The 26,729-nt window shown below is 43.6% G+C and overlaps 1 protein-coding gene across 11 annotated transcripts in view; it reads left to right on the top strand.

Annotated features, from left to right (window-relative positions):
* TULP4 (TUB like protein 4) overlaps positions 1-26,729 on the top strand; it is a 179,820-nt gene that overhangs the window by 80,083 nt on the left and 73,008 nt on the right. For 9 of the 11 annotated variants that reach the window (XR_004538729.1, XR_004538730.1, XM_033936754.1 and 6 more), the window contains one exon: positions 10,486-10,620. Coding sequence is in view for 8 of the 11 variants with exons in the window: in XM_033936754.1 (XP_033792645.1) it covers positions 10,486-10,620 (135 nt within the window). In the remaining 3 variants the exon portion in view is untranslated. Of the gene's footprint in view, positions 1-10,485; positions 10,621-18,112; positions 18,263-25,808; positions 25,879-26,729 lie in introns of those variants that run through there. The other 2 variants (XM_033936761.1, XM_033936760.1) reach the window with 2 other exon arrangements.

The following is a 26,729-nucleotide window of genomic DNA, read 5'->3' as shown; positions in this document are numbered from 1 at the left end:
CCCATCCATCCCCGCAAGGAATCCCCTCCATCCCCACCCATCCCTATAAACTTCAGAAATAGTTATTTCATTTAATTATGCTACTGAATTAAAGGCTCTGGTAGAAACCTGTTTACAAATAAGCAAAGAGACTTTATTAATTTGGAAATATTAATTGGGAAGAATACATACTTTGTAAACGGGTTTCTACCAGAGCCTCTAATGTTTATAAATTTTTATCAACACAACTAATATACTACTTTATCCTGAAGCAAAAAAAAAAAAAGAAATAGAATTTTTTTCCTACCTTTGTTGCCTGGTTTCTGCTTTCCTCATGTTCTCATTCAATTCCTTCCATCCACTATCTCTCTTCTCTCTGCGTCTTCCATTTGCCCTGTTACTGTGCTTCTCCCTTTCTCCCCCTTCCAAATTGGTCTGGCACCCATCTTCTTCCCTCCGCTTCCCCCATAGTCTGGCATCTCTGTCTTCTTCCCTGCCAGCGTCTTCGCCCCACTCTCTCTTCCCCATTTCCTTTCAGCGTCCTTCTCCCCCCCCATTTTCCCCATGTCCTGTCAGCGTCCTTCTCCTCTCCCATGTGCTTTCAGTATTCTTCTCCACCCCCCCATCGTCTTCCCCATGTCCTTTCATCATCCTTCTCCCCCTCTGTCTTCCCCATGTCCTTTTAGCATCCTTATCCCCCACCCCCATCTTCCCCATGTCCTTTTTGCATCCTTCTCCCCCCTCTGTCTTCCCCAGTGCTTTCAGCGTCCTTCTCCCCCCTCAGTTTTACCCATTTCCCTTAAGCGTCTTTTCCTCTCCACTCCACCTTTCCTCCCCTTCTCCCTCCCTGCTCCTTACCTTCGTGGCGCTTCCCCGCCCGACCGACAACAGAACAGGCCCAGTCCGACAAACCTCCCTGCCCTGAATCCAGCTGCTGTAAGAAGATAATTTAGATTCGTGGCTATAGGGCAGGGAGGTTTGTCAGACTGGGCCTGTTCTGTTGTCGGTCGGATGGGGGAAAGCGCCACGAAGGTAAGGGGATCTGGCCGGCTCTGCACCCCTCCCTAAGGCTGCCCCGGGGTGGACCGCCCTCCCTTTGGTACGCCACTGCCTTGAATTTTCCCTACCTGTCCTGCTGCAGCACACAGCCGACTGGATTTCTTCCCGATGTCAGTGCTGACGTCGGAGGGAGGGAGGACTTTGCTTAAGCCCTCCCTCCGACGTCAGCACTAACATCGTGGAAGACTTCCGGGTCGGCTGTGGCAGGGCAGGTAGGGAAAAGAAGACGAGCCTCGCGGCTCAAGTACATCCAACCCCGCAGGAATCCCGCGACCCTAGGGGGCGTCCCCACGGGATCCCCGCGACCCTGGGGGACGTCCCCACGGGATCCCCGCGACCCTAGGGGGCGTCCCCATGGGATCCCTGTGACCCCAAGGGGGAACCCGCGGGATTCCCGTCGTCCCCGTTCCCGTGCAGCTCTCTACCCAGCAGCGACAAATCTTATGTTCTTATGATATTTTTTTAACTTGCGGTATATCAGATTTAAATAAAAATGGAAACTTGATGTTTGTTTCACTATAGGACACTGTGGTATGCTTGGTCTGTTATATTTTTATTGCCTATATCAGTTTAGATTTTAGCTTTATTATTTATCTTTTCCAAATCAAGCTCAAAGCAATTTATGTATTTGAGTATGAGTTATTTCCTTGCCCAACTGACTTAGTTTTTTTTTAAATATCTGGAGCAGTGAAAGATAAAGTGACTTGCCCAAGGTCACTAAGAATGTCAGTGGAAGAAGTGGGATTTGAACTCTGGCTTCCCTGTTTGTAGTCTGCATTGAAAATACTTGATATTGCGTTTAAATCAAAACTACAATAAACTTGAAACTTGATTAAGCTACTCCTCCATTGTTGACTGACACTGTTAATATGAATATACTTTATAGAAAATTATTTCAGAGGTATTAATATTAAGGAATCATCTAATTGCTGTATATATAATTAGAGCTGTAACGAATATTCATATTCAAACCAATTGGCCATGAATAGTGCACTGAATACATAATTCATATTCAGCCAAATAGTGATTTTAATTTGAATATGAATGATACAATACATAACATAACCTAATAATGCATAACAGTTTCTTTGGCTCCTGCTACAAGGTATGGAACACTTCCTCCTTCAGTCCCAGCTGCATGACCCATATAGCTGTACATTAAATCACTGAGCCAATGAAGGAGAGAATGGAGAGAGGCAGGACCACCTCCTAGTGGTTAGAGTTGGCCTAGTGGTTGCAGCAGTTGCCTCAGCATCCTGAGATTGTGAGCTCGGTTCCCACTGCAGCTCCTTGTGACTCTAGGCAAGTCACTTATTACAGCTTCATTATGTGTAACAACCATGCTAATGAGGTTGGAGGGTATGATCTTGCCTCTGTCCTTCACTGGTTCAGAGCATTGATCTACAGTTGTATAGGTCTATTGGCTCAGAGTGTTTTCATTTAAAAGTGTTTAAATTAAATGCAATGGATAAAAGAAGTCTGGTATAGAAATACTTTACAATTATGGATGAAGATCAGAACTTAGCAACCTGCAGCATGTGCAGAGTCTTTGGAGGAGTGTGGCATAGTGGTTAAAGCTACAGCCTCAGCACCATGAGGTTGTGGGTTTAAACCCCACGCTGCTCCTCGTGACTCTGGACAAGTCACTTAATCCTCCACTGCCCCAGGTTCATTAGATTGTGAGTAGATTGTGAGCCCACCAAGAATGGGTGAGCCTGGGGGGGGCAGGTCTAGGGGTGGGTCTAGAGGTCCTGATTTTACTAAAGTAGAATCTGGTAACCCTCACCAGGACAGATAGGGAAAATGTTTGAAGTACCTGTATGTAAACCACTTTGGGTATAGTTGTAAAACTACAAAAAGGTGGTATAGAAGTCCCAATCTGTTTCCCTTCTGCTTGGGCAGATGCTTATTAGAATCTTCCAGGGGAAACCACAGCTTGTCCAGTGATGTCACTGGTAGAACTCATTTTTTTTTTCTCTACCTACACCTGCTGGTAGAAAGGGATAATCCATTTGTGCAGAGCAGTTTTGATTACTAAAGAAAATTATGAGGCAAGGTATAATTTCTCCTTGCTTTCAGGGCTCTAGCAGTAAAATAAAAATCCTAGAAAATTTTGATCTATTGTTAGGCTTATAAATGTAAAGAATGACTAGATTGTGTTTTATTTAAAAAATGTTTTATAACCCACCTTTCCTACCAAAATAAGGTTTTCCAGAGAGGTGTGTGTAATATAAGTAGCAAAATTCACAAAATAAAAACATCACAACAAATAATACATATTAAAAATAGACAAAATCAATAGCCACATGATGCAGTTTATTACAACTAGATTTGCTTTCATCAGCTGGTCTATTGAAAAAGTGATGTCTGTGCAAATTGGGGGTGTGAGGGGGGTTACAATGAATTTCCCACAGCCATTTTTAGTTTTCAAAATTTAGAATGTGGAGGAACATAGGTAGTAAATACTTGCAATGAATCAATGAAATTGAATAATTCTGCTATAATGCAGAAACTACACACCACTGCGAAACATTTCACCTCTCATATATACATAACATAGTCAGACCCTTGCCAAATAAGAGATCACAAATTAAAACAAAAAGTTGTGCAAGCAAAAACTGAACTGAAAAAACTTTAGGAATCCAGACTGCATATGCAGTGCAGCACTACTAGAGAAGTAGAGAAATGTAGTCTATAAATCACCCTCCTCCCTGAAATAAGCATTTGCTAAATACTGGAACCGAGAATCTGCTATAATAAAACCCTTAGTGAGAATCTGCTATAATAAAACCCTTAGTGTACATGCGCACTTCAATCTCCCTGCCTCTGTGATCCATGGTGCCGTGCCGTGCATGCGCAGTGCCTGCCTCAGCTGATTTCCTGCCTTCTGCCACTATCTCCGATGCTAATATGAGAAAGGGGACAAGTTACAAACAATGTAACCGGAGTGATAAAATGCATATGTTGAACTAAAAGAAAAAATCACTCCATGGACCTATTCAAAGTATTATATGGATGATATAACAGAGTTCACAGGCTTGCTCAGAATCATGGAGGGGAAAACTGGGGCGAACCCCAGGAAAAACCACCTCACAGCCCAATCATCGCATGGAAAGTAAACCAGACGTTATATCATTTCATATGTGTTTTAACGTTGTGAAAAAACTACGGACTACTAAGCTTATAGTCAAAGAAAGCAGTCAAACTGCGCTATATGCGCTTCTCTATGTGAGACAACAGTCCTTTGTTGGAATCTCCCATTGCATGAGCGTTTCTTTTCTAACTTTTCCTGTGTGTTCCCTGAGGCAGGACCGAAACATGCATGTCGGAACTCGCAAGCTGCAAGTTAAGTTTGCCTAAGTTCTTTGACTATAAGCTTAGTAGTCCGTAGTTTTTTCACAACATTAAAACACATATGAAATGATATAACGTCTGGTTTACTTTCCATGCGATGATTGGGCTGTGAGGTGGTTTTTCCTGGGGTTCGCCCCAGTTTTCCCCTCCATGATTCTGAGCAAGCCTGTGAACTCTGTTATATCATCCATATAATACTTTGAATAGGTCCATGGAGTGATTTTTTCTTTTAGTTCACTATCTCCGATGCTGGCTGACTTCCTGTCTTCTGACTACACTGTCGCTGCCAGGACACCTCTTCTTCTCACCCCCGGACCAGCAGCAGTAGCAGCCGCAGTTTCATCAAGCAGCCGTGGGGCATTTGCTAGGCCGGCCCACTTCGATAATGCGAGGTAGGCCGTCCTAGCAAAAGCCCCAAGGTGCCCAGGCTAGGGGATGCTGGACAGGAGGAGCAGGGAAGGGGTGCTGCTGGACTGGGGGGAAGTCAAAGGAAGGGAAAAGGGCTATTGCTGGACAGGGAGAGCAGGAAATGGGTGCTGCTGGACAGGGGGGAGAGATAGAAAGAAAGAAAGACAGTGGGCAGGGAGAGAAACAGAAAGAAAGACAGGCAGGGAGACAGACAGACAGGGGGCAGGGAGAGAGACAGAAAGAAAGAAAGACAGACAGACAGGGGGCCAGGGAGAGAGACAGAAAGACAGACACAGAAAGAAAGAAATGCCTAAGTCTACACATCTACTCTAGCACCCGTTAATGTAACGGGTTAAAAAACTAGTAATCAATAACAGATTAATTCAGTATATAAAAAATTATAAAAATATTGAAACCTAAGCAACAATCAAAATTGCAATCTGATTTAAATTGAAAATATTTTTCTACCCTTGTTTTTTCCCTCTTCATTTTGTTTTCATCCTTTGCTTCACCTTTACCTTATTTTTTTTTCATCCCAATGGAACCTGAAAAGAATTATACAGTAGGGACCACAGCATGTCTGTTCATTTATCTGGGGGTAAAATAATGCTGAAGAATTAGAACATAATGAAACTTGGTATATGGGAAGAACTGGTAAAAAGACATATCACATTCTAAAATGGCCCAGATCAGACCAGGACTTCCAGAGAAATACCTCCCCCAAATGGCCCAGTGCATTTCTTTAAGAAAAGGAGTTCCAGCTTCTGCTGCATAGAAAGTTATTTACATACAGTGAAAAATAGGATTTAGGGAATTTCTCTACCAACCAAACAGCCCCTACCCCCTAAAACTACCACTCACAACTGCCCCAGCATGCTGCAAATTGCACCTACCTCATAAAACTACCACTCACAACTGCCCTATCATGCCATAAATTGCCCCATCCCCCTAAAATTTAACCCCCACAACTGCACTACCATCCCACAGACTATCTCTTGCAACTTTTCCACTGCCAAAAGAGGGAGGGAGGGAGGGAGTGGTTGGTACAAGGTCAGGTTTCCTTTGGAATATGCCATCACTGAAGCAGGACTATCTAGCCAAAAAGGCAGGGTTCAAGGAAAGAGCAGAGAGATAAAAGCTCTCTCGGAGAACAAATCAGAGAGATCCTGAGTGAAGTGATCTTCCCAAGGTATTATTGTAGGCTGCAGTACCTAAAGGGGAGTCCAGGGAAGAGGAGCAGCATCGCAACATACCTTGCTACCTTGTATTTGTCAGAAACAGAATCTTATTGTGAGGTAGGGCACCTTGGAACCTGGTTGACATTACTACTGCTACTACTATTTATTATTTCTATAGCACTACCAGATGCATGCAGCTCTGTATATTAAACACTCAAGAGACAGTCCCTGCTCAAAAGAGCTTACAGTCTAAATTATGACAGACCCACAAGACACAGGGTGGCTCAATATATGGTGCTCATGAAGGGACATACAAAGGGCTGAAGAGGTTGAGAGGGTAGGGGGCTACGGAGGAAACGAGAAACAGATAGCTAGTGTATTACAATTTGGAAGCATTAGGTTCTTAAATGCAGCATTGGAAAAAGTGTGCTTTGAGTCTGGGTTTGAATACCGCCAGAGAATGAGCCTGGCATACTGATTCAGGCAGGTTGTTCTAGGCGTATGGTGCAGCAATGCAGAAGGGGCGGAGTCGGGAGTTAGCAGTAGAAGAGAAGGATACAGACAAGAGAGACTTACCCAAAGAATGGCGTTCCTGGGGTAAGGTGTAGGGAGAGAGGAGAAAAATTGAGGAGCCACAGAGTGGGTACACTTGTAGGTCAGTAAGAGGAGATTGAATTGTTTGCGTAAGTGGACAGGGAGCTAATGAAGTGGCTTGAGAGGGATAACATGAGCATAATGACCCTGGTGGAATACAAGGCATGCAGCAGAATTATGAATAGATTTAAGGGGGGAGAGATGGGTTATTGGGAGATCCACAAGAAGCACATTGCAGTAACCCAGATGAGAGGTGACGAGGGCGTGGATAATGGTCTTGGCAGTGTGCTCAGAAAGGAAAGAAGCAACAAGTTTTGGTGGTTTGTTGGATATGTGAAGAGAAGGACAGAGACAAGTCAAAGATGACCCCGAGGTTGCGAATCGATGAGACAGGGAGGATGAAAGCGTTATTGACCGAAATAGAGAACGTAAGAAGAAGAGAGGCAGGTTTAGGAGAAAATATAGGGAGTTCTATCTTGGCCATGTTTAACTTTAGATGGTGGTGAGACATCATGTAGCAATGTCTCAGGCTGAGACTTGGGCCTGGATTGCCATAGAAATTTTGGGTATAGAGAGGTCAATTTGCGAGTCATCCACATAGAAATGGTATCGGAAGCTGTGGGAGATTAGAGCTCCAAGGGACGAAGTGTAGATGGAGAAAAGAAGAGGTCCTAGGACAGAGCTCTGAGGTACACTGACCAATAGTGGAATGCGAAGGATGTTCCTCCAGAGCACACGCTAAAAGATAGGAAGAAAACCATGGGATTACAGAGCCCTGAAATCCAAGTGAGGAGAGCGTGTCAATGAGTAGGCAGTGATCTTCAGTGTCAAATGCTGCAGATAGATCAAGGAGGATTAGGATAGAGTAGTGGCCTTTGTTTGGATTTGGCCAGGAGCAGGTCATTGGAGCCTCTAGCAAGGATAGCTTCTATAGAATGGAGTGGGCAAGGATGAGTCGAGATGAAAGAAAGTCAAGACACCGGTGGTGAACACGTTCAAGTAGCTTGAATAAGAAAGGGAAGAGGGAGATGGGGTGATAATTGGAAGGGCAGATAGGGTCCAGCGAGGCTTTTTGAAGAGCGGTGTAACTAGGGCATGTTTTGAAGGCGTCGGGTACAGTCAAAGTAGAGAGGAATAGGTTGAGGATACGGCAGTTAGCGGTGATGATAGGAGGGATGGTGAACAGTAGACGGGAGTGGATGGGATCGGAGGAATAGGAGGTGAGTTTGGAAGAGGAGAGAAAATGTGCAGATTCTTCCTCTGATTTCAGAGAAGGAAGAAAAGCCAGAATGGGTCAGCAGGTCAAACGGGAGGAGGGAGAGACAGGAGTGATTCAGTGAAGAACTCAAAGTTAATCTTGGTAACCTTGTCATGGCAGTACTGAGCCATGATCTGAGGAGAAAGTGAAAGAGAAGTCGGAAGTGAGGACACTTTAAGTAGAGAGTTAAGTGTGGCAAAGAGATGGCGAGAGTTGGTCCCTGTCTCATTCCCTAGTGCTCCATCTTCCCCTTCATCCCCTCCTTTACCTTTGTCTCCCCCTTCCCCTCCAATTCTGTTTCATTTCCAACACTGACATCTAATCATCCAATTCACTTTTTAGTAACATAGTCTGTGCTAGAGGAAACACCATCTCTACTTGGATCAGGGTCTATAGTGTCTGGGTCTTTGGGGCTCAGCGGTAGCAACTTTTCAAGGTCCAAAACTCTCTCTTGTCTCCAGTGGCATACCTAGCATATTTGACACCCGGGGGTGATTATTTTATAATACCTCCCTAATATTAAAAAAAAATAATTTTAGTAATAATCCACAAGTTACACAACAAGGGTGCACCTAGGAAAAGGCAGTGTTTTAAACACTTTGGTGAGCACTAGAACATCAGTATACCCATTGTAAAACAACAAGACAGTTTAGTACAAATCGATCCTGCACAGACAGTACTAACAGAAAACAATGTTCTTTTCATACATACAGAACACAGATACACCCTCACCCAGTATGGAATAAGTAATCACAAACTAAAAATAGAAATATGTATACAGAAGTTAAACTGAACCACTAAGAAGCCAGACTACATACAGTGAAACATCACAGAAACAGTGACACATGACCCCTAATACTGTGCAAAATATAAAGATAGCAGATGTAAATTTGAAAAAAATGACAAATAGCAATCACCAGTTTACAAATTAACAAACAGAAATAGAACAAAAGATGGAAAATAAGAAAACACTATTGCCAGAAGTTGTGGTAAATACGGTTAGCATATCTGGGTTTAAAAAAGATTTGGACTGGTTCCTAGAGAAAAAAATCCATAGGCTGCAAGTTGCCCTGGGATCAGTATCATCAAATGCTGCTGCTATTTGAGTTTTTGCAGGTGTTTGTGACCTTGATTGGCCATTGTGGAAATAGTGGCTTTATAGATCATTGGTCTGACTCAGTATGGCTGTTCTTATGACTAAATAAAGCACATACAATTTTGGCTCTATCTGAATCTTGATAAAGATTCTGCTGACCTGATCTGTGCTTCCTACCCATTCATCCGCCCCGTCACCGTCCCCCGCTGCATCCATTTTCCGTTTTCATCCCCTTGGCCCAGAATCCTTTTCCCTTTCACTCCCTCCTTACAGTTTGAGCCGGGAACACGGGTGATCGCACGGTCCTCGCAGCCCCCACCCGCCTGCCCAATTGATCGTAGTGATTAGCCAGCTCTCTCCCTTCTCCTCACCTTAGTTTGCAGGCTTTCTTTTTCAGCGACCTGCACGCTTTCCCAAAGAGCCGCACACGCGCGGCTGCTCAGTGTTCAATCTTCTGCTCTGCTGCAACTTCCTGTTTCCGGTTTGCGTCAGAGCAGAAGATCGAAACTGAGCAGCGGCGGGTGCATGGCTCTCTGATAGCGTGCGGGTCGCCGAAAAAGAAAATCTACAAACTAAGGTGAGGAGAAGGGAGAGAGCTGGCTAAACACTAGAATCGATTGGGCAGGCGGGTGTGAGCTGCGGGGACCGCGCGATCCTTCATGCCTCACTGCGGGGACAACCAAAAAGTAAGGTAGCTCTGAGAATATAAATTTAAAATTCATTCAGTTTTGGGTTCTTTACTTGATAGTAAAGTAAAAAGATATATAGTGTGCCAAAGACAAATAAGAGCCAGTATTAGAAGAGCCTAAGTTAAACCAGGCAAAGACATGACTGAGTTTTATGTTGTCTGATTTGTCCAGTTAACTTAGATTGCTGCCTGACCACCTACATAATCCCTGCTATGGCTTTAATGGTCAGTGGTTTTTTTCAGTTACGATAACCACTGAATATCGGTGGATAGCCCCACACAAGAGGTTTTTTAACTGGACAGAAGCTTCTGCCTGGTTAAATAGTGCTGAATATCGATCCCTATTCTTCCAGCGGTAATGGATATTTGCACAAACTCTGAAAAGAATTAGAAGGCGCATTGATCAACACCACCTGCCTGAAAAAAAAAATACCCTGTTCCTCTTACTATCCATTGATAGTTTCTGCCCAGTAACATTTTCTCAAGGACCTTTTTAGAATAAAGTAGATAAGAACAAAGTTCTTTTATCGAATTATGCATTCTCTCTTTGTGTTTTATGGTTGACTGGTTTTATATATGCTCCATTTTGTTTTACTCTTTTATTGGTGACTTTTCCTCAAACTTTGCACAGCACAGACCATTTTGATTTCTTTTTTTTTGTTGTTGTTTAATTTCTATTTTATGAAATTTTTCAAAAGAACATTGGCCCCTCAATGGTTCTTTAAGAAAAAACACCAAAAACCAATTAAACACAAATAGATAAGATTGACCATTTTGATTTTTAGCCTTGTGATGATGTCAGATACTTAGTTTCACAGGATATCAGAATCTGAACTTATCTAATGCTGCTCAACTATCCTTTTATCTACAGATGGTCCAGCTGCATATCCTGTCCCAGTGCAGAATACCAAACCACTGCTTACGGTTGGCTTCACATCAGGAGACATCAGTCTAATGAACAGCTATGATGATCTGTCTCCTGTCATCATTCGCTCAGGGCTGAAAGGTAAAAAATGATACATTCTGTATGCACCCAGATTCTTATTGTTTGTGTTCTCTCTATACAATGACATTTGTCTAACACTATCATTCACCAACATGAGTCTGTAGATCATTTTTTGTTTAAAAATAACTTTTTTTTTTCATCGAGTGTTTTTAGAGCACTGTTGCAGGGCTGGCAAGATTAAGGTGACCATAGGTCTGTTTTCAGACATCCTGTCCCGTTGTCCCCACACACAACTTCGGGACAGCGTGCGCGGGGACAACAGGACAGGCGATCATTTCCTGTCCCTCCCTCCTTCCTTTCCTCGGGTCCCCTTCTCTTACCGCCCTGCCGCTGCTGCTAAAGCCGACAGGAAGTCTTCTTTCTGACATCAATTCTGATGTCGGAGAGGACGTTCTGGGCCAGAAAATCGCTGCCTAGCTGGCCCAGAACGTCCTCTCCAACGTCAGAATTGATGTCGAAAAGAACACTTTAGCAGCAGCAGCAGGGAAAAGGAAGGAAGGAGGCTTTTTTTTTGTGCGACAGGGAGGGAAGGAGGTAGGTAGACAAGCAGGCTGGCTTTGGCCAGGGGGAGGGAGAGAGGTAGATAGGCAGTCAGGCTGGCTTCAGGGGTGGGGGTGGGACAAAGTGTGGAAGGCAGTGAGAGGGACATAGGAAAGAGGCACTGGGGGCACTAAAGGCAGGAAGGGGCATTAAGGACATAGGAAGGAGGCACTGGGAGCACTAAAGACATGGGAAGGAGGCACTGGGGACACTAAAGACAGGAAGGGGCACTAAGGAAATGGGAAGGAGGCACTGGGAGTACTAAAGACAGGAAGGGGTACTAAGGACATGGGAAGGAGGCACTGGGGGCACTAAAGACATGGGAAGGAGGCACTGGAGACACTAAAGACAGGAAGGGGCACTAAAGACATGAGAAGGAGGCACTGGGGGCACTAAAGACAGGAAGGGGCACTAAGGACATGGGAAGGAGGCACTGGGGGCACTAAAGACATGGGAAGGAGGCACTGGAGACACTAAAGACAGGAAGGGGCACTAAAGACATGAGAAGGAGGCACTGGGGGCACTAAAGACAGGAAGGGGCACTAAGGACATGGGAAGGAGGCACTGGGGGCACTAAAGACATGGGAAGGAGGCACTGGAGACACTAAAGACAGGAAGGGGCACTAAAGACATGAGAAGGAGGCACTGGGGACACTAAAGACAGGAAGGGGCACTAAGGAAATGGGAAGGAGGCACTGGGAGTACTAAAGACAGGAAGGGGTACTAAGGACATGGGAAGGAGGCACTGGAGACACTAAAGACAGGAAGGGGCACTAAAGACATGAGAAGGAGGCACTGGGGGCACTAAAGACATTGGAATGAAGCACTGGGGGCACTAAAGACATGGGAAGGAGGCACTAAGGACATAGGAAGGAAAGAGGGAGGTAATAGAAAGGGACAATTCTTGGGCCTGAGTGCAGAAAGAAAGAAATGAAAGAAAGGATGCACAGACAGAAGGAAACGCAACCAGAGACTCATGAAATCACCAGACAGCAAAGGTAGGAAAAATAATTTTATTTTCAATCTAGTGATCAAAACGTGTCAGTTTTGAGAATTTATATCTGCTGTCTATATTTTGCACTTTATTTGTCTATTTTTCTTTAGTTACTGAGGTGACCGAGCTCACAGAGATGGGGCAGAAATGGGGTTTTAAAATTTTAATCCTAGTAGTTTGCCTGTCCACAAAATAATTCTTTTATTTCTGCTGGTCCTTGGTGTAAAAAGGTTGAAAAACACTGTTTTAGAGGACACCTTCGTTTAGCACTTGCCCACGAAGCTCCTGCTCTATGCATTTCCACTATGTGTCATGATGGGCCAGATCATCTGCAGGATAGCGAGCCACCAGGGGCTGGTGATCATGGTGGCTCTTGACTGGCCCCATTGGTCTTGGTATGCAGATCTGGTACGCCTATGAAGAAGTGGATCTCTCAGACTGCCGGTTCATCCCTGCCTCCTCAACCAGGGTCCAGTTCCTATGGAGACTGAAGAGTGCTTTGGTATTACAGCATGACTCTTGAACGCATGGCCCTAACTTGTAAGGGTTACTCAGAGATTGTCATTACGACTCTTCTTAGAGCAAAGAAACCTGCAACGTTATGGTGCGCCAAGGAGCAGGTAGAACCTAACAGGGCTCCCAGCCTAGTGATTCTAGCATTCCTCCAAACTGGACTTAAAAAGGGCCTAGCAGTTTCATCTATCAAGGTACAGATAGCCGGCCTCTTGTGCTTTAGGGCTCAGACAGGAATGCTGGCGTTTAACCCAGACGTCACTCAGTGTTTGAGGAGGCTGCTCAGATTGCGTCCTCCACTGTGTATGCCATTCCCATCTTGGGATCTTAATGTTGTTTTGAAGGATCTATCTTGGGCTCTGTAGTCTGTATGCGCCCCTGCTAGACATGTTCCTCTTTGATCTTATGGTTAATACTGTGGTTTTGATTGCCATAGTCATGGTGAGGTGGATTTCAAAGTTAAAGGCCCTCTCCTTTAGAGAACCCTTTCTTAGGTTTATGGAGTCTGGTGTTTCTCCATGGATGGTATCTGCCTTCCATGTCAATCAGGATATTCATTTACCTGCCTTTCACCCTAAGGGTTCAGTGAAATGGGGCAGAATTTTGCGGAAGCTAGATGTGCATAGAATCCTACTTCACTACCTGGAGAGGACTAATGGTTTTTGGCTATCTGACCACTGTGATATGCAGTTATGCCTGCTAGGTCTGTCCCTAGAGCAGGACATATTCCTAGGGCAGACACTTCTCAAGCTGATCCATTTAAAACCCAAACTGCCCAATTACCCGACTTTCCTTCCTTACCCTGTAGAGGAAGCCAGGGAGCAGAGTTGCAGATTTCCCCTCTCCCACACAGTCATAGGGTAGTTGATAGGAAATCTTCTGCACCTGAGAGTTTGGGGCGGAGCTGCAGACTGCTAAACCTGAGAACTGAACTGTTGGAGAGGCAGAAGGAGAAACGGAGGGAACAGGAGCAGTTGCAGTTAGAAAGCTGGAAGCGACACTCAGGGCTGAGAGCTCTGAATGGCAGTCAACAGCCTGAATGCATGGAGCTAACTGAGGCTGGAGCAGAACCGTCTCCCTGTCTGTCTGAAGTTCCTCAAAACATGGAGCTGGATCCAGAGCCCAATGCTGAGCTTCAGAATGGAGTCCAACCGATGGAAGTTTGCTGTTCTAAAAAGCAAGTAGTGAAAACTGCCTAGGTGGGTTATTGAAGCCTTACCTATTTGAACTGTGCTGAAATTGTCCTTTGATAAATCCTGAAAGAGTTGTGAGAGCTCCTTTAGGAACTGAGAAAGACTTATCTTGTTGTTGGTTTTTTTTTTTTCTTTTGAAATTGAATTGTTCTAAGCCCAGGCAGTGGGGGTTTGCCCTGTGTTCAAAGTGGTGGGATAGAGGGCCTAATTATTTGGCAACATTGTGACCACACAGAGCACACTGCCTGGCCAGCACTCTAGCTGCTGGGAAGACCAGTACCATGGTACTGGCACAAGCTAAAGTCATCAGCATAAAAGAAAAGGACTGTTTTTCTTTATTTTGTTGGGACTTTCCAAGCTGGACTTATTAGTTGACTGTGGAGCCAGTAACAACTTTTGGAAAGGCTTGTATTTTTGGTTTAGAACCATATGTAAACCACATTCATCCCAGTGACTGTTTGATGGTACAGTTTGGATGTTTTTGGGACTATGTTTGCTATCTAAGAATCCTGACAAGGTTGTTGTTTTTTTTCTTTTGAACTGGTTTATGTGGAAGCAAGCAGGACAGCTTGTTTATTTGGTTTAAGTAATAAAACCAGTCAGTTACTTGAAAATTATCTCCCTAGTGTGGTGGTGTGTCCTTTCCTTGAACTTTTATTTTTTCTTCCTTGTGCTGCCCGCAGCGGCGCACAAGAGTATTCCTTGTCCCGGTGTCCCAGGACCCATTGCCTGAGGTTGCCAGTGACACCACCTATTTGTTCTGACCAGCCATCTAGATGAGGCAAGCTAGTTTCTAAGGCTTTGATTGCCAGATAGATTCACATGGCAATTTCGACTTCCTACGTTGCCTTCAGTAAACAGCCCCTATCTCAATCGCAGCACATTCAACTGGAAGTGTGGCTGCTTCTTGGGCAAAGTCCCAGGCTGTTTCATCTGATGAAATTTGTAGAGCAGCTACTTGGTCTGCTTTCCACCCCTTTACGAGGTTCTACAGAATGAATGTGGCAGCTCGAGAGGATGCCACTTTGGACCCTCGATTCTGCGGGCATACTCATTTATCCCTCCCTAGATGTCTGGCACTGCTTTAGTATGTCAGCTATGGTACAGAATCCTATGTCTCTGCAACAGAATGGAAGATTAGGTTTTTACTTTGCTAATCTTCTTTCTGTTATAAGACATAGGATTCTGTATAGCCTGCCCTATGCAGTCCTTTGATTCACCTGATTTCTGCCTTGAACATTGCTGATGTCCATCTTGGGACCTCTTCTCTTGTTTCTAAGATTTAGCAGAAACAAAACTACGGGAATGTGAGGGCTCCTATTCCTTTACTTCTTTGGGGGATTTTTATGGCTCCTACTACACATTATTATGACCACCTAATACAGAATAACCACCTCTGGCAGTATGGACAGCAGCTAGACACCGTGGAAGTGACTCAGTAAGAGTGGTAACTAGAGGTATCTGAAGTTGTGCAGACTGCAATGCATCCAGCAGTTGCTGACAGATATGTGGTGGTAGATCCAGTTGTCAATCATGGTGGTCCCAAATGTGCTCGATTGGGTTAAGGTATGGGGAATTCAGAGGCCAGGGAAGTAGCTGGTCGTGCTCTGCAAACCACTTGTGAACAATTCTTGTGGTATGACATGTTGTATTGTCCTGTTGAAAGATCCCATTGACCTTAGGGAAGGCTATCAAAATATACACTCGTGTACTTGATCAGCAAGGATAGAGATACCCATATTGTTTGAGTATGTCTTCCAGAGAGGGACCCAGACCATACCAAGAAAACATTCCCCAGACCATAAGGCTGCCACCATCAGCTTATGTACGTCCAACACTGGTTGCTGGGTGTTTGTTCTCGGTGGTTTCACACCTGACACGCCAATGTCCATCCGTTCAATGGAGCTCAAAACATGACTCATTGGAAAAGGTAACCCTCTGCCAGCCAGTGTAAGTCCAATGTCTGTACTCGTGTGCAAATTGCAGCCATTTTTGAGATGAACCTTTGTGAGCATGGGTGCATCACCAGCCATCTGCTCCGAGACCCATTTGCAACAGGGTTTGGTATACAGTCGTTTTGGACATACATCCGGAAGCCCCCTGGTTCATTTGGACAGTGAGTTGCTCCACGGTAGCATGCCAATCGGCCTGTACCAACCTGCCTTGCCGACGTTCACCTCTTGCATCGATTGCTTGTGCCGCTCCACAGTTAACACATCAGGTCGTTGAAAAGGTTCCATTTGTCCACTCACGGTACACTTAAACCACAGCAACCCGTGAACAGTTCACAAACTCCACCATTTCTGAAATCCTGCCACCCTTGGCCTGATAGCTGATGATCATGTTTTTTCAATGTCTGATAAATCAGACTTTTTCCTCATGACAGCCACGGTTGCTATATTAGCAACTTTCTGATATCCCACCTTATATACCCACGAAGTCTGGTTGCGATACGTTGGCTTTGCATCCATGACATCAGAGGTAGGCGGTGGTCAAAATAATGTGACTTGACTGTGTAGTTGCACTTGGCAAGTTGATTCCTAGCTACTCATGTGCTTAATTTCTTACTTAGTATTGTTAATTGTTGTTAATCATAAGTTACGAAGCAGACCAGATTATAGTTTGTCACCAGGGAAGTTCCCCATATCCCTCCTTCTCTTTTCTTCTGTTTCAGTGAAGTTTGATTGCATTGGTGCTAACTGAAGAGAGAACTGTTCTCCAGTGCAGAAGAGGAGGAGTTCAGAGTTTTGGGTGACACCCTTTTGCAGATTTGCAACTTATGGGAAGCAACAGCTATGGTACGGAATCCTATGTCTTATAACAGAAAGAAGATTAGGAAGGTAAGAACTTAATCTTCCATTTTGTGGGCTTCCTCAGAAGTCATTAAAGGCATTGCAGGTAGCTCAAAATTCTGCGGCATGTGTTATTGGGAATTTGCCACGAACACCTCCCATCTCCCCACTGTTATCTGAGTTACATTAGCTTCCAGTATTATTGAAGGATCCAGTTTAAACTTTTGGTATTGATGCGTAAACGTTTGGTATTTTGCATAAACTGCCCACTGTTGTGTTGCTTATACTCTTGTGAGAAGTCTGCAATCACAGGCTCAACAATTGCTAGTGGTACCTTCAATACATCAGATGCGTATGGTGTCAATGAGGTTGCACTCATTTTAAGTTGTAGGACCCCAGTTGTGGAATGCCTTACCAAACTCGATTCATCAAGCATCTTCACTTCTGCAGTTTTGTAAGCAATTGAAGGCAAATTTGTTTCAAAAGGGCATTTGAGTTTTGAGCAGTAGGTGAAAGGGTTATATGTAAGAGTGTGTAATACTGTATGTTTGTTTTAATTATTATATGTGTTGTAGACCACATAGATTTTGGAATATGCGGGAAATAAATAATTTAAATAAATAAGTAGCTGTTTGGCTCTTATTGAAAAAACCCTTCCTCAATTTGTATGCCACAGCAAATATTAGGAAAACTTCTAATTCTCTGTTCCTGACTAAACTGATTAAACATTTGTTTTCCTTCAGTTACAGAGATTCATTCAAGAGAATAACATTTTAGGTCTCTTTACAGTCAGGTTTTAGAACTAGCCACAGAATGGACATGTTGGTTGCATTACTGGATGACTTGTTGCAAGGAGAGGATGGCAGCAACTGTTCATCCTTATTATCTTAGATTTTTCTGCAGCCTTTGATCTTGCAAATCAACAATTATTGATGATTAATGCTGCTGAATACAGGTACATGTAGTACAGTAATACAGTAATTTGCCTCCTTTTTAAAGAATTGATCATTCCTTCTTTCCTCTTTGCTTTCACCCGTGCTAATTAATATTTTATTTTTTTGAGTCCCCTGAGTGTAATTATCATGTGGTTTGGATTTTATTTATATGCTGATGATGTACAGTTTTTAACCTTGGAGACTTGACAGTAAGCAGACACACTTGAATGCCAGCAGTTTGGAGTTGTGAGCAGCCCATCAAATGCAAGTTTGTTGGTTTTTTTTAATCTCTTTTTATTAACAGAATAGAACACAATGCCATACACTTATAACAGTGAGGTCGACATATGCAATGTAAACACAACAGCAAGTAAAAACATATGCTATCGAAAGCAAGCCAATATACATAGTTTATAAAAGGGAGGAAAATACAGTGCATTGCCTGCGTTCCACCCCTACATTTTCTGATTTATCTCCAGCCATACCATACAAGAAGGAAAGAGAGAGAGAGAGAGAACCCCACCCCAACCCTAACCCCCAACCACCCCATCTCGTATCCTCGAAATCCAGACAGGAAAAAAGAAAAAAACAACTCTTGACAGTTCCAGAACCCAGGTTTCGTGCAAAGCATCAAATGCAAGTTAAACTCAAAACAGACCAAGTTTTTGATGATTGGTAAGTTGGTGTCCATGATATTTAAAATGTAGAAATGTAGTTAAGAAATATAGGTGCTTAGGGACTATGCTTTCCTCTCTTCACATAATGCTAAAGTCTCCAGTAGCACATTTTACCATTTAAGCCTGATTTTAAAAAATGCAGGCCTTGGGTTTGTGGTCAACACCTGGTGACTTTGATTCATGCATCTGTAACATCGAGACTGAACTAGTGTACATTGAAAGTACTACGGCATTTGCAGCAATTCCAGAATTGCTACCTTTTCCATGAGAAGTGACTTTAGCAATAAGAGGTATTACACCCGACACAGCAGTTTAGTTGGTGAAACAAAGATCTTCTCTGGGTATGGATTGAACATTTTTTGGAGATAAGTATTTAGAAATTATGTGAATATAATTCTTTATGTACATATTTTTTTTTAACTTATTAAAAATTAAGAGGAGTCTATTTTGGACTAATGAAGGATAAACCTGTAGCCTGGAGAGTCTGAAGTACTTTTCTTCTACCATGGAAGTCATATAAAGTGTAGATTTCATATTTTTAGTTTTGCACATATTGTGACAACAATAAACTTCAATTCTATGCCAGGGTATGTGAAGTATGGTCTCAGTCTCTCAAAGTTGCTGCTAACAGTCACCGTAGTATTTTTATCAAGCCAAAGATAGCTTCCTTCTCGAGTTCATACAATCTAGTATGTATAGACAATCTAAACAGGTGTTCTTGAAATTGTTTTTTAACTTGAGCCTGTTGCTCCCAATACAATGAGAAATAGTTTGGTATCTTTCTACCACATTTTCTTAGTCTGACTCTCCCTTTTATGTAGCCACATTGGCATTATTTTATTGCTGGCTGTGGCGGTAAAAGCTCCAATTCTCATAGAATTCCTATGAGCATTGGAACGTTTACCACTGTGGCCGGCGATAAAAACTGCTAACGCGGCTTCATAAAAGGAGGGGGAGATGAATTTATTGATGGTTCCCTTTCACCTGATTCACAGAATAATCACCTGGAACAGACATTCTGGATTTTGGGGGGGGGGGTTTCTCCTTTACCACTATGTACCATTTTCTAGCATCTAGCTTTATATAGGTTGAAATGGGAATGTTGCGGAGGGTAAGATCTCTTTGTTCTCCAAAATTCTCTTAAGGTCCTGATCCCAATGCTTTTTTGGTACAGTGATGTTAAGTGTGTACAAAATTTCCAATGGATAAGACATGCCACTTTATTATGGAGGATTAGATTAACTGGGTGGTTGGGCCTTGCTAGGACAGAGATAAGTTGCAACTATTTTGCTTTAACTTTTCTGTCATATATGATATTGTATTTCTTTTCCTAATTTAGGGCTCCTTTTATAAGCAGCGGTAGAGTATTTTACTGCGGGCTGGCAAGGTAAATGTTTTATTCAATTCCTGTGAGCGGCAGAGCAGTTATCTTGCTGTCCCACGGCAAAATGCTCTACCGCTACTTGATAAAAGGAGCCCTTAGCTATAGTGCTATTTGCAAACTGTCATGACAGTTTTCCACATGGCAGTATATCAAGTTCTAAATAAACTGTAAACTTTTCTTGAGCCACCACAGATATAGTCATATATTCACACAAGAAAAAAAGGTGCTAAAAAGTGCTGGCAGCCTTAAGTCACTATACAGAGAATCCATATGCATATTTATTTCAAAAATAGGTGTTCATTATGTTTAAAATAAAACAGCTCAGGAGGCAACGACAGATGCTTCAATTAATCCTTAATAGTTTGGCCTCTGGAGAAGACAAGTGTAGGTGGAGTACTAAAAATATTGTACAGCTGCAGATTGTGCCCGTGTTTGGAAAGAATCTTTTTTACTTCCTAAGCACTCGTATCAAGAATTTATTTACTGTAGTTAGTTTTCTGTTGCTAGAAAGTGAGAGCAAGCAGTCAAGCCTTTCAAGGGGTTTCTATTTTGTTTTGTTTTTTGTTGTTGTTTTAGAAGTAGGATATGGTTAATTATTTATCTGGGAGCATTTGAGATTTTCCAGAATATTTTCTAAGTCCCAAGGTGGGATGGAGGGTTTTGTCAATCCTAAAACAGGTACAAAGTCCTTGATGATATTGGTAACTTATAAAATGCATATTAAATTTCACATTTTCTCTGTTGCGCCTCAAACACACATACAACACTTCACTTTCAGACAGAAATATAGTCTTATCTTTATTTAACTAACTCCCTCCTTTACAAGGCCACGCTAGCGTTTTTGCACTGGCTGTGGCGGTGACAGCTCAGACGCTCATAGGAATTCTATGAGCGTCGGAGCTGTTGCTGCAGCGGCCAGTACTGGAAATGCTGGCATAGCTTTGTAAAGGAGGGGGTAAGCTTCCTAATTTCTTGGAATGCTCAGCAAATTCTTAGCTTATGAGTGCAATACTTGACCTGGTATATACAGTGGTGCCTCGCATAACGGACGCCTCGCACAGCGAACGCTGCGCACAACGAACTTTATGTCTTGATTCGTACAACGAACTTCGTTTCACACAACGAAGTCGCCCGAGCTGCATCCTTCTGCGCAGGCACTGCGCTTAACTGCCCTCTCTCCGCCTGGCTCCCTCTTGCCCCCCCCGACTCCCCGACACGATCGGGGCAAGAGGGAGCCCAAGCCCTCTTGCCCCCCCGACTCCCCGACACGATCGGGGCAAGAGGGAGCCCAAGCCCTCTTGCCCCCCCGACTCCCCGACACGATCGGGGCAAGAGGGAGCTCAAGCCCTCTTGCCCCCCCGACTCCCCGACACGATCGGGGCAAGAGGGAGCCCAAGCCCTCTTGCCCCCCCCGACTCCCCGACACGATCGGGCCAGGAGGGAGCCCAAGTCCTCCTGGCCACGGCGACCCCCTAACCCCACCCTGCACTACATTACGGGCAGGAGGGATCCCAGGCCCTCCTGCCCTCGACGCAAACCCCCCCTCCCCCCAACGACCGCCCCCCCCAAGAACCTCCGACCGCCCCCCAGCCGACCCGCGACCCCCCTGGCCGACCCCCACGTCACCCCCAACCCCCTTCCCCGTACCTTTCTGTAGTTGGCCGGACAGACGGGAGCCAAACCCGCCTGTCCGGCAGGCAGCCAACGACGGAATGAGGCCGGATTGGCCCATCCGTCCCAAAGCTCCGCCTACTGGTGGGGCCTAAGGCGCCTGGGCCAATCAGAATAGGCCCGGGAGCCTTAGGTCCCTCCTGGGGGCGGGGCCTGAGGCACATGGGCCCAACCCGACCATGTGCCTCAGGCCCTGCCCCCAGGAGGGACCTAAGGCTCCCGGGCCTATTCTGATTGGCCCAGGCGCCTTAGGCCCCACCAGTAGGCGGAGCTTTGGGACGGATGGGCCAATCCGGCCTCATTCCGTCGTTGGCTGCCTGCCGGACAGGCGGGTTTGGCTCCCGTCTGTCCGGCCAACTACAGAAAGGTACGGGGAAGGGGGTTGGGGGTGTCGTGGGGGTCGGCCAGGGGGGTCGCGGGTCGGCTGGGGGGGCGGTCGGAGGTTCTTGGGGGGGGCGGTCGTTGGGGGGAGGGGGGGTTTGCGTCGAGGGCAGGAGGGCCTGGGATCCCTCCTGCCCGTAATGTAGTGCAGGGTGGGGTTAGGGGGTCGCCATGGCCAGGAGGACTTGGGCTCCCTCCTGGCCCGATATTGTCGGGGAGTTGGGGAATCGGCGGGGCAAGAGGGCTTGGGCTCCCTCTTGCCCCGATCGTGTCGGGGAGTCGGGGGGGCAAGAGGGCTTGGGCTCCCTCTTGCCCCGATCGTGTCGGGGAGTCGGGGGGCAAGAGGGCTTGGGCTCCCTCTTGCCCCGATCGTGTCGGGGAGTCGGGGGGGGGCAAGAGGGCTTGGGCTCCCTCTTGCCCCGATCGTGTGGGGGAGTCGGGGGGGCAAGAGGGCTTGGGCTCCCTCTTGCCCCGATCGTGTCGGGGAGTCGGGGGGGCAAGAGGGCTTGAGCTCCCTCTTGCCCCGATCGTGTCGGGGGTGCCAGGGACCACACGGAGTCACCCACCGTACCACCCGATTCGGGTAAGCGCAGGTATCGGTGGGTGGCTTATTTGCGGGGGGGTGCCTTATTTTACATTTTTTTCTAAAAAGGGGGGCTGTCTTATTTGATGGCCCTGCCTTATCATCGGGGAAACACGGTAGAAAAAAAAAAAAAAATGAACAGTTAAGTCCCAGTTTTTGCCGCTGAGACTCTGCCCTCTCTCACTGTAAAATTAGACTCTACTTAGTCTGTCTTTAAATTTAAAAAATGTGTGTTGTTTTAAAAAACAATTATGTTTTTAGATGTATCTAAATAAAAATAATAACCAAAAATTTATCTTTTTTTATGTCATCTTAGCATATTTTATGCTGCAGAACGAATTATTTTTTTTTACATGTATTCTTATGGGAAAACGCGTTTCACATAACGAACGTTTCGCATAACAAACTTGCTCCTGGAACCAATTAAGTTCGTTGTGTGAGGCACCACTGTAGTTCTGAAGCTTAGACTGAAGACACACAGGGACATACTGTGCATGAACTTTGAAAACTATTTAAAAATTTATATACCGTCTAAAAAACTAAACGTAAAGGCATGCGAGTCGAGTCTCTTTCAATGAAAGGAAGCTCTGAAATGAGAGGGCATAGGATGAATTTAAAAGGTGATAGGCTCCGGAGTAATCAAAAGAAATACTTTTTTACAAAAAGGGTGGTAAATGCATGGAACCATCTCTGGGAAGAAGTGGTGGAGACAGAGACTGTGTCTGAATTCAAGAAAGCGTGGGATAGGCACGTGGGATCTCTCAGAGAGAGAAAGAGATAATGGTTACTTCAGATAGTCAGACTAGATGGGCCATTGGGCCTTTATCTGCCATCATGTTTGTGTTTGTATCTGAAATTCCAAAAAACTTTGAAAACCAAAATTTGATGTGAACCAGAAATAGTCAATTTCCCAGACATGACACACACTGAAACCATGCATGTATTTCTCCTGTTCTCTGTACAATTCAGGTTGGAGGACTGTAAAAATAGCAAAAAGAGCTGCAGATTCCTCTCAGAGCAGTGAGAAACAGAAAAGGAAGCATTTACAAGAAGCTTGATCATGGTGTCTGTACAATGGCTGACTGAAGAATATGGTGTGGGAATAACAATAGCCATAATAATAATCTTATATACCGCCATACTGAAAAAGTTCTAGGCTGTTCACAACAAAGTGAACTAATACATGGGATACATATAAAATGCAAATTAGAATAATGAACTTAAAAACAGATAAAGACAGAAAGCATTTACAATATAATGCAGAAAATACCGGCATGGCAGTGAAAGAAGTAATACATAGAACAGATAAAATACATCAAGTTGAATGTAAGGAACTTGATTGAAAAAATGAAGCAGAATGCATTAAGATACCAGCCTATCAAAGAGTTGAGTCTTTAACAATTTTCTAAAATCAAGATAGGAAGAGACCTCTAACATAATTTTTCCAAGCCATACATTCAATTTAGTGGCTTGAAATGAGAGGATTCTCTCAAGGAACTTCTTATAATGACAGGATTTTATGGAGGGATATGAAAACATATATATGACTTAAAGAAATGGAAAGATAAGTTGTTGAAGTTTTATAGTAAGAGAGATGACCAGAAATGAATGAAAAACAAAAAAACATTGCATTGGACAGAAAATGAAGATTTAGATCGTGTGCTGATTGAGTGAGTTCGGCAAAGACATGAATACATTCCATTGACTGGTTTGATGCCAAAAAATACCATCAAGAACAACATTGATGGTGAAGGCTGGCTACAGAAATTTAAGAAGCACTGTGGTGTTAAATACGAGTATCTCAAAATCTGTGGTGAAAATGCTTCTGCTGATTACAAGGCAGCTGAACGTTACATTGATGAATTTGCTAAGATGATATCTGATGGTCCTGAATAAATTTACAATGCAGATGAAACAGCTATCTACTGGCACTATGTTCACAGAAAAACACTAAGAACAGCTGATGAACGAGCACCATCTGATTTTAAGAACACAAAAGGGCAGAATAACTGTTTTTACATGTACCAATGCTGCAAGCATACACAAATTAAAGTTGGCCGTGATTGGGAAAAGCTAATATCCTCGACATTTCAAGGGTGTATGTCATCTACATGTGAACTGTTATGCTAACAAGCAAGCATGGATAACCAGAAAAAACATTTAGCGATTGGTTCAATAACCAGTTTGTGCCAGCAATAAGAGCTCATTGTAGAGAAGCTGAACTGTGAAGTTTTACTGGTTATAGACAACTGCTTTGCACATCCACATCAAGAACTTCTTGTGAAAAATAATGTTTCTGCCATTTACCTCCCACCCAATGTGACATCTTTACTACAGCCTTGTGATCAAGGAATTTTACATTCCATGAAGACCAAGTCTAAAGACTTATGTCTAAATTGCATGCTTGATGCAATTAACAGAGGCATAAAAATTCAAGACTTTCTCATGGAGTTTAGTCTTAAGGGATGCCATTTATGCTCTTGCCAATGCTTGGAAAGATGTAACTAAATCAGCATTAAAAATGCTTGGCATAAACTTTGCCAGTCAAAATAATGTCAAAATAACTTAGAGTGAAGCTTAATAACTTATTTCTTCAATCCATGCATCACTCACAATAAATATTCATATTATTTAATTCATTCTTTTTCCTATAAAATTGCTTCAATAAATAACTTAGTGTTTCATTTATAATTTCATTCTTTCATACTCTTTCAGTTCTTCTAATGACCTCAGGGCTACATCTGAATTACCTATTTCATGTACAATCCAGATATTTTGTAGCTAGCCTCCTCATCGGTCAAAAATTCATTCATTTATAATTCTTAAAAGTTAATACCATGCCAACAGCACTTATCTTAGTTAGCGGCAGTGGGGAACGCTGACGTGAATTCGCGTTTCGCAAAAAGCTGTTTCAAGGAAAGTCCCCTGTAATATACATGAAGCATCGTTATAAACTAGCTGCGAACTAAGATAGGTAATTCAGATGTAGCCCTGAGGTCATTAGAAGAACTGAAAGAGTATGAAAGAATGAAATTATAAATGAAACACTAAATTATTTATTGAAGCAATTTTATAAGAGAAAGAATCAATTAAATAATATGAATATTGACGGCATAAACTTTGGTCATCAATAGTATTCAATGAAAATGAATCTGTAGAGGAAGACTTTGAAGGTTTCCAAGTCAGTGATGAAATATTGATAATGTCAAATCTCATTGCTTATGCCAGAAGTCTATCATCTGAAAATGTTAATAGGTTAGAGGCAGCTGATATTAATGAAGTGCTGAATATTGACAAAGATGCACATGTTGTGCATTCCTTCAGTTATAGCAAAATTGCTGAAATAGTGTTAAAGAAAAATTTGAGGATAGTAGCCCAGTATCCTGTTTCCAACAGTGGCCAACCCAGGTCCCAAGTACCTAGCTAGATCCCAAGCAGTAAAACAGATTTTATGCTGCTATCCTAGGAATAAGCAGTGGCTTTCCCTGAGCCATCTCAATAATGGCCTATGGACTTCTCTTTTAGGAGTAATCTAAGGAAATAGTCCTTTACAGAAAGGATGGTGGATCCATGGAACAGATTTGAAGTGAAGAAGGTAAGATGGGGACAATTTCTGAATCTGAGAAAACATTGGACAAATACTGAAGATCTCAGAGAGAGGAAAAACTTAGTAGATGAAATGGATGGACAGGATAGGCTGTATGATCTTCATCTGCCTTTGTTTTTTCTCTGTTTCTTTGTAAGGATATTGCCTTTTGTTAAGCAATATGTCCTTATAAACTGTTAAACTCTCAGTCATTTGGTGAGTGGATTGTTCCTCAAAAGTGGGACTTTATCTTGAAACCCTGAGCTTGGGAGTGACCCATTTGCATGCGTGCCAGACTCAGTCCTGGTTGTTTTCAAACAAAGCAATGTTTACTTGCATAGAAGGTGTTCTCATAGGCGACAAGATTAATTAGGCGTATAATCTGCCCTTGTAGTTCATTCCAAGCTTTAGACAGCTGAAGAGGTGGAAGGAATTGCTATACACAGGAAGGGTGTCACATTCTCAGAATTTTATATTGGTTCTGATCTCACTCTGGAAGAATTGCTCTGTCTGGGCACCAACCAATAACATCACCCACTTGTATGCTTGATTAATCCTGTTTTCTACAGAGAATTTCTTCACATCCAAGCTATCTGCTTTCTGCCATTTATGGTTGTAGGGGTCATAAATCTGAGGTACCATGAACTTTCTGTTACAATTGCCTGGGATTTTTCCCTAACCAGTCCCTAACTACCTTTTCCTGTAACTCAACCAATGCAGTAACATGTCTTGGTAGAGACACTACCAAGAGACACTACCTTGGGATACTACTAAGCTTGCATTCTCAGTTCCATCCACTGGTATTGCTGTTGCAAGATAGAGATTGTAAATGTTGCTTTTGTGCCCCCCCCCCCCCCTTT

The sequence above is a fragment of the Geotrypetes seraphini genome, chromosome 3 (assembly GCF_902459505.1).
Source record: "Geotrypetes seraphini chromosome 3, aGeoSer1.1, whole genome shotgun sequence".
Classification (NCBI taxonomy): Eukaryota; Metazoa; Chordata; class Amphibia; order Gymnophiona; family Dermophiidae; genus Geotrypetes; species Geotrypetes seraphini.
The sequence above is the reverse complement of the archived record's forward strand: the minus strand, read 5'-3'. Positions and strand labels throughout refer to the sequence as shown.